Source organism: Thalassophryne amazonica, chromosome 17 (genome assembly GCF_902500255.1).
Source record: "Thalassophryne amazonica chromosome 17, fThaAma1.1, whole genome shotgun sequence".
NCBI classification, from domain to species: Eukaryota; Metazoa; Chordata; class Actinopteri; order Batrachoidiformes; family Batrachoididae; genus Thalassophryne; species Thalassophryne amazonica.
The window spans coordinates 65,657,005-65,664,133 of record NC_047119.1 but is presented as its reverse complement, the minus strand read 5'-3'; the positions used below and the strand labels follow the sequence as shown (position 1 = coordinate 65,664,133).

Below are 7,129 nucleotides of genomic sequence, written 5' to 3'. Positions count from 1 at the left end.
CTCAGATATTTACATCTCAAATGATATCACATTTTTTTTTAAACAAACCTGTAAAACTGGTAAATGCCGCTGTAAATATTTGTCCTTGTTGACCGCCAGCACAGATGTAGTTGAACATTCACAAATGTGTCAGTGACCAGGAGGTGTTTGTATACCATGTACCTAATGTGTAGATGTGTAGATGAGTGTGTCAGCTTTATTCTTGTGGTGTAAATGTTTTCTCTCTGCAGTTGCTTTCAGGCCGATGTGTGTTTAATTATGAGCAAGCGAGGGAGGAGGAGAAGCAGCAGGAGAAAAAGCTCCAGCAGCAACAAACGTGAGTGCAGCCTTCAGGCTGATCTTGTTTAGTAGAGAAGCAGTTTCTGACACCTGCACTCGCACAACAGCATGACGGCTGCAAACAGGACCGTAGCCTCAGTCAAAATGTCGTCAAAAAGGCATAAAAAACAGGGTTGAGTGTGAGTCAAGACCAAGACTTTCCAGGAGGTGAGACCGAGTCTAGACAGGGACCTAAAAGATCAAGCCTGTCTTCAAGACCATGAATTTAATTCGACTGAACATCACCCCTGTTGCTATTTGAAAGTGACATTTCTGAAGGGGACTCGGGCTCAGCATCTCGGTTGGGGTCAACCTGAACATTCTACAAAAAACAGTCTACCAAAACTGAACATGTTCTAAAAGTCTCTAAGATAGATAATGACCTATTTTGGTGCGTTAATTCATGCATTCATTTTCTTTACCCGCTTACTCCAAATAAGGGTCATAGAGGGCTGGAGCCTATCCCAGCAATCATAAGGCGAGAGGTGGAGTACACCCCGGACAGGACGCCGGTCTATTGCAGGGCCACATATAGACAAACACAAGTTTTAATGATTGTTGCAATTTTTATCATTTTTAATTAATGTGTATACTTATTCTAGTCTGAGACTTAGTCAAGATCGAGTAGAATTGCTTTCTCAAGACTGGCCTGAGACCACTTTTTACAGGAAAAGTGGAACTTCTTGTTTCTTGATCTCACAAAAGTAAATTCCCTAATTTGATATGAATAAATATGTGTCTCAGTGAACTGTACTATCCCAGGTGCAAATTAAAATTGGTAAGTCCAAGTCACATCCACACCAAGTAACTATGATTAAAGTAATTAAATAGATACTCAGCTGAAAGAACATGTACTGTACACTTCCTTATGTGACACACACACAGGTTGTGTACAGCTGGGTAAAGTGTGTGGACAGAGACACTGTGTTTGGTATTTTGTCCACATCCACAAAGGATTTATATTCAGCAGTTAATGTTAATGTTTGTAGTGTACACTTTCAAGGGGTTTAATAAAAATATCACATTAATCTTTTAGTAATTACAGCCAATTTTATAAACAGTCCCTCCGTTTTTAGAGGCCATAAGTAAATGGACAATTGTCAGACAGTTTCATGTCCAGTTGTGGCCTGTTAACTTGTTACGGCAAATTAAGCAGACAAAAAGTCTTGCGCTAATTTTGGTCTATGGTTGATTCCAGTGGTGAATTTGCATTTGGTAGGTTTTCATTAGAACTCTGAATATGGGGTTCAACAAGCACTTGATGCACGTGAAGGAGGCCATATTTAGGCTGAAACAAAAAGTAAATAATAATAATAATAATAATAATGACCCCCCGCAACCCGATCGCATATAAGCAGTTGAAGATGAGATGAGATTATAATAATGACCTATCAGATAGTTTGCAGAAAACTTTAGTAGAAGCCAAATCAACAATTTGGTACATTCTGAGAAGTAGGAATGCTCTGTGAGCGATGTAATGCCAAAAGATCTGGAAGAACACAGAATTGACAAAATTTTTATTTATGACTTAACTGGTACAAAATTCATAGGAACCAAAGCTTTAAGTCAATGCAGGTACATTTGTTAAAGAGTTGCTTTTTTAAATGAGCATAATAATATCCCATTTGTGCAATCCACAGCTACATGAAGCTGAAGATCCAGTGTCATGGTGAAATACACCTTGTTGGGTTTTGTCTGATTTTTGTCTTCTGATGATGCTCTTTTTTCTTTGACTTTCAGAAAGTGAGTCGCCGTTCATCTTTCTAAAACAAAATGAGAGTCACAGCATCAGTGATAAAGATGATATCACTGAAAAAGGCGAAACAGACTCTCTGCGAAAAGAAAATGTTTCTTTGGGATCAGAAGATGATGAAGTTTATGATAAGACATGTCAGAAAGAGAGAAGATTCAAACCGGAATCACCGCCAAACCAAAGGAGTCACTGTAGTGAGACATCAGACGACAGAGGAGTGACGGTTGTTACATCAGTGTCTATCAATGACATTGCAACGTCTGCACCAAAAATCACCTTTCAGCAGTCGCACAAACCGCAGTCTCAAGATCCAAGCGGCACACCGATGCCGCTTGCCAGCGAGGTGATAATCAAATGTATCGGATCACACATCAGACTCGAAATCCAAGAAAATCTTCAGGTCAGTGCTCCTGGCATCAAGACCACATTTGTTTTCATGAATGAGAAAGGAGTTTGTGTTGAGACTTCTTTAAAGAGTCAGTGGGAAAGGATGTGGACGCCAAACAACGAGCCACCCGAGCCAACGATGCAAAGTTTAAATGGGATCCGTCAAAATGGAACCAAAGACACGGCGACCTACAATCTTACATTGGATGCACACGAACAAAACAATGATTCCATTGGAGAAAAAACATGGAACAACTCACAGTTTGCTTTGACATGCCAACCTTTAATCCCAAAACCACAGAGGAAGAGGGACACCTTCCAGAAGAGCTTCAGTACTGATCACGTCCAGCAGACCTTCCCTCCTCACAACTTTACAGCTATTAAATATAATTCTTTAGATGGGCTGATGCACCAGTTATCTTCTTGGAGGATTGCTGCGAATGAGAAACAGCGAGCGTTTTACCCAACGCCAAACATGGTGCTCGATGAAGAGTTTGGACATCAAACATCTGCACACAACAACAAACAGGCAGACGTGACACTTTGCTTTGATTATTTGTCAGGATCAGACCACTTTGAGTCCTTGTTCTCAAGATCCTCCTCGTCTGTTAACAGGTTCAGCTTTGACTTCATCGACACCCAGACCAGAAGATCCTGGATCAGGAACCACAGCATCGGTGCCGTGGAAATAAAAAACAGTTTGTCACCACAGAAAAGACGGCAGACATTTCCAGGACTGTCGGAGGATCTGCTGGTATACAGTCCATCTTTTTCCTCCACTGTCTCCTCTTTCATGTGCTCACTTCCTGTCCAAGCCGACGGACTGGTGGGGATTTACCATGGTGATGACAAGTTCCCTGCATTTGGAATAGAAGGCTGTCCGTCACACGCCAAGTGGAATTATAATCGACACTCAAACACCAGTGACTGTGGGGACATTCCTTGCAACTTTTTCACCATCTGCGAACAATGTAGAAGGCAAAGCAAGACACAAACCTCTGAAGATCTCAGACAGCAGGACTTAGAATGTGTCCGTAAGAATGCTGATGATTGCAGAGAAGACGTGGATCAGAGCGAAGCAGCAGACGCTGGATCGGAACGAGAAACAGGTGAAGCAGAACCGGACAAACACAGACCTCTTACAGATGAAGTTTTTGGAGACTCAGAGAACCAAATGTCAGAACATTATCCAGTCGTGTCAGTCACGGATGGACTGGTGCAGAACACAAGTATCAAACCTGAAAGTTGTGATGGTTTTGATAAATTTCAGCCCACAAAGACTAAATCCTCAGTCCTGACATTAACTGCTGCCGCATCTGAGCAAAGATTCTTGCAGAAGGAAGCGGACAAGTGGTCGGAAAATGACACCAGAAATGATCTCAGTGCTACTTTGGAAGAACCGTGCATGCCCCCCCTGCTGGACATGCACAGTATCCATTCACTAAACCCACATGAGGCCGGAGAGGACATCAGCTCAGAAACAAAAGCAGAATTTACTGGAAATGTGGGCAGCAGCTCCCCCTCTCAGAGGAATGAGGAGGCAAAAGATCTGCATTTGGAAAAAGAGGAATTTGAAAAACCTGGATCAGACGTTAGCAAACACTCCACCGACCACAACTCAAACAACAACAAGAAAGAGTCACTGCCAAAAATGGACAAGAATGATAAACAGTTTGCACGCAAATGTAAGTGATGCTGCTTATATTTGTGAAACTTTAAAATGAAGTGCCAGACAGCTGCAGAGTGCATGTATGAACAGTGATGGAGAGTAACGAGTTACATGTAACGGCGTTACATAATGAAATTAGAAAAAAAATGCAACCTGTTAAAATTACTGAGAAATAAAAAAATATATATATTAAATTACAGTTACTAGTTAATTCAATTCAATTTATTCATTTTATATAGTGCCAAATCACAACAGAGTCGCCTCAAGGCGCTTCACACAAAACAATTCAGAAAACAAAATAAAATGAATTAAAAGCTTTCAACAAGCACAATAAAAGAGTAAAAAAGTAAAATGCATAGCAACATAATATGCCAATACTAGCTGGGGTACCTGGCGCTGCCCGGCTTAACCTGTTTTAGTCATGAGCTAATTAGCTAAACTGCAGGATTGTCTTACAGACATAAAGACATGGATGACCTCTAATTTCCTGCTTTTAAACTCAGATAAAACTGAAGTTATTGTACTTGGCCAAACAAATCTTAGAAACATGTTGTCTAACCAGATCCTTACTCTGGATGGCATTACCCTGACCTCTAGTAATACTGTGAGAAATCTTGGAGTCATTTTTGATCAGGATATGTCATTCAATGCACATATTAAACAAATATGTAGGACTGCCTTTTTGCATTTACACAATATCTCTAAAATTAGAAAGGTCTTGTCTCAGAGTGATGCTGAAAAACTAATTCATGCATTTATTTCCTCTAGGCTGGACTATTGTAATTCATTATTATCAGGTTGTCCTAAAAGTTCCCTGAAAAGCCTTCAGTTAATTCAAAATGCTGCAGCTAGAGTACTGACGGGGACTAGAAGGAGAGAGCATATCTCACCCATATTGGCCTCTCTTCATTGGCTTCCTGTTAATTCTAGAATAGATTTAGAATTGATTGATTGATGAGCCAAATGCCAATCATTTTAATCAAAAGAATTGCCCAACATTTGTTTTTGTAATGCTGATGTCTTATAAATATAATATTTAATGGGCTAAAGTTTGTCCAGCAGAACTATAAGAGGTGGACTCCCCAAACTAAGTGGAAATACTTGATTAAAAGACAAACACATTGAAGTCCTTCATGCAGACTTTGTTTTTCAATCAAATTTATAACAAAATTACACACAAAAGGTAGGTAACAGTAAATGTAAATATCAATGAATCAAAATTGAGGTAGTGGTGTATTTCACTGTTTTTACATTACAATTTTACAAATATAAAATGAATGTATTCAGACAGGAAGGCAAACTGGGTTGTACAGGACAGTCACGTGCTTAACATAAAGTAGCTGAAGAAAGGGATTAAATAAACAGAGATGGCCAACACATATACAGGGCTGGAAATTTGAATCTGCTCAGTCATACTGACAGCTGGCTATTTTGGGGGTAATTTTCAGTTCAACTTTTAAAAAAAATGGTACCAGTTTGCTCCCCATGTCATGAGGATTCAGAATATATATAGGTTTTAGGGCTACATACTCGTATTATAGTTTGGGTGTTTACCCCGGACAGACAGAAAAACAGACAGAAGTGGCAGCATGAAAAATGCATGGTACAACACTGTATGGTCTGACATAAATGGCTATTTGGGAGGTAATTTTCAGTTCAACTTTTTTTTAAAATGGTACCAATTTGTTCCCCATGTCATGAGGTTTCAGAATATATATAGTTTTTAGGGCTACATATTATAGTTTGGGAGTTTATAACGGACAGGCAGGCAGACAGACAGACGTAGCCCTTTGTGTATATAGATGCTCGCCATGCGAAAGGGAAAATAAGTGCAGTTAAAATTATGCTGATTACAAGTGGATTACATTTGAACATTATAAAAAAAATGTAATTAGGTTTCTGTTGCTTTATACAGTTCAGTCCAAAAGTATTTGGCCCCTTGGGCCATTTTAATTTGTTTATGCCATTTCAAATACAAAACTACAAAAAAATTTAAAATGATCATCCTTGAACTCAAACTCAAAGCAAATCTCAACAAATTGATAAAAATTAATTAAAAATATAAAAAGCCAAGATGATGGGTTGCATACGTAATGGGTTTCTTTGGTATAATACCTGTAAATAATCAGGGTTTTTCCCCAATTTTCTCCAGAAAAGTCAGGGGATGGATACATGAACACTTCCAAGTCACTGAATATGGCAGAATGGTGGATTAGTGGTTAGCACTGTTGCCTCACAGCGAGAAGGTCACGGGTTCAATTCCCACCTGTGGCCTTTCTGTGCGGAGTTTGTATGTCCTCCCCGTGTTTGCGTGGGTTCTCTCCAGGTGCTCCAGCTTCCTCCCACATCCAAAGACCTGCGGGCTAGGTGGATTGGAAGCTTTAAATTGTCCGTACGTGTGCGTATGTTTGTGAATGTCTGTTTGTCGATATGTGGCCCTGCATCAGATTGGCGTCCAGTCCCCACCTCATGCTCTATGACTGCTGGGATAGGCTCCAGCCCCTCGTGACCCTTAATTGGATGGGTATTTACATCAGTTATGAAGAAATACAAACAGTATGGCACTCTGTGGTAAATCTGTGTGGAGTAGACAGTTCTCAAAAACTGAGTGACTGCAAGAAGGAAAAGAGTGAGTAAAGCCACCAAGGCACCCAGACAACCCAGAAGAAGTTACAGGCTTCTGTGGCTGTGATTGGAGAAATTGTGCATAGTGCATGTTTTGCATTTGTATCACCAGTTATACAGCTTCATGATGAAGTGGTACAGAGGAGGGTTTTCTTAAAAAGAAGACCTGAAAGTTCAACTACAATTTGCCAGAAAGTACATCTAAGATGCAAGCCTCGATTTGATGTTGTGGTGAAAGAAATGTTGGAAATGTTTATGTATCCATCCCCTGACTTTTCTGAAGAAAACTGGGACACCCCCCCCCCCCCCCCCCCCCCACACACACACCTGTTTATTTACAGGTATAACAAAATGGCCCATTATTTATGCACCCCATC

The 7,129-nt window shown here is 40.2% G+C and overlaps 1 protein-coding gene across 1 annotated transcript in view; it reads left to right on the top strand.

Annotated features, from left to right (window-relative positions):
* The first annotated feature begins 200 nt into the window (after positions 1 to 200).
* The window catches only part of pdzph1 (PDZ and pleckstrin homology domains 1), a 32,975-nt gene continuing 26,046 nt past the window's right edge, over positions 201 to 7,129 (top strand). Inside the window, exons 1-2 of the mRNA XM_034191830.1 lie at positions 201 to 316; positions 2,059 to 4,143. Of these exons, the coding sequence (XP_034047721.1) occupies positions 214 to 316; positions 2,059 to 4,143 (2,188 nt within the window). The 5' untranslated portion in view covers positions 201 to 213. The remainder of the gene's footprint in view (positions 317 to 2,058; positions 4,144 to 7,129) is intronic.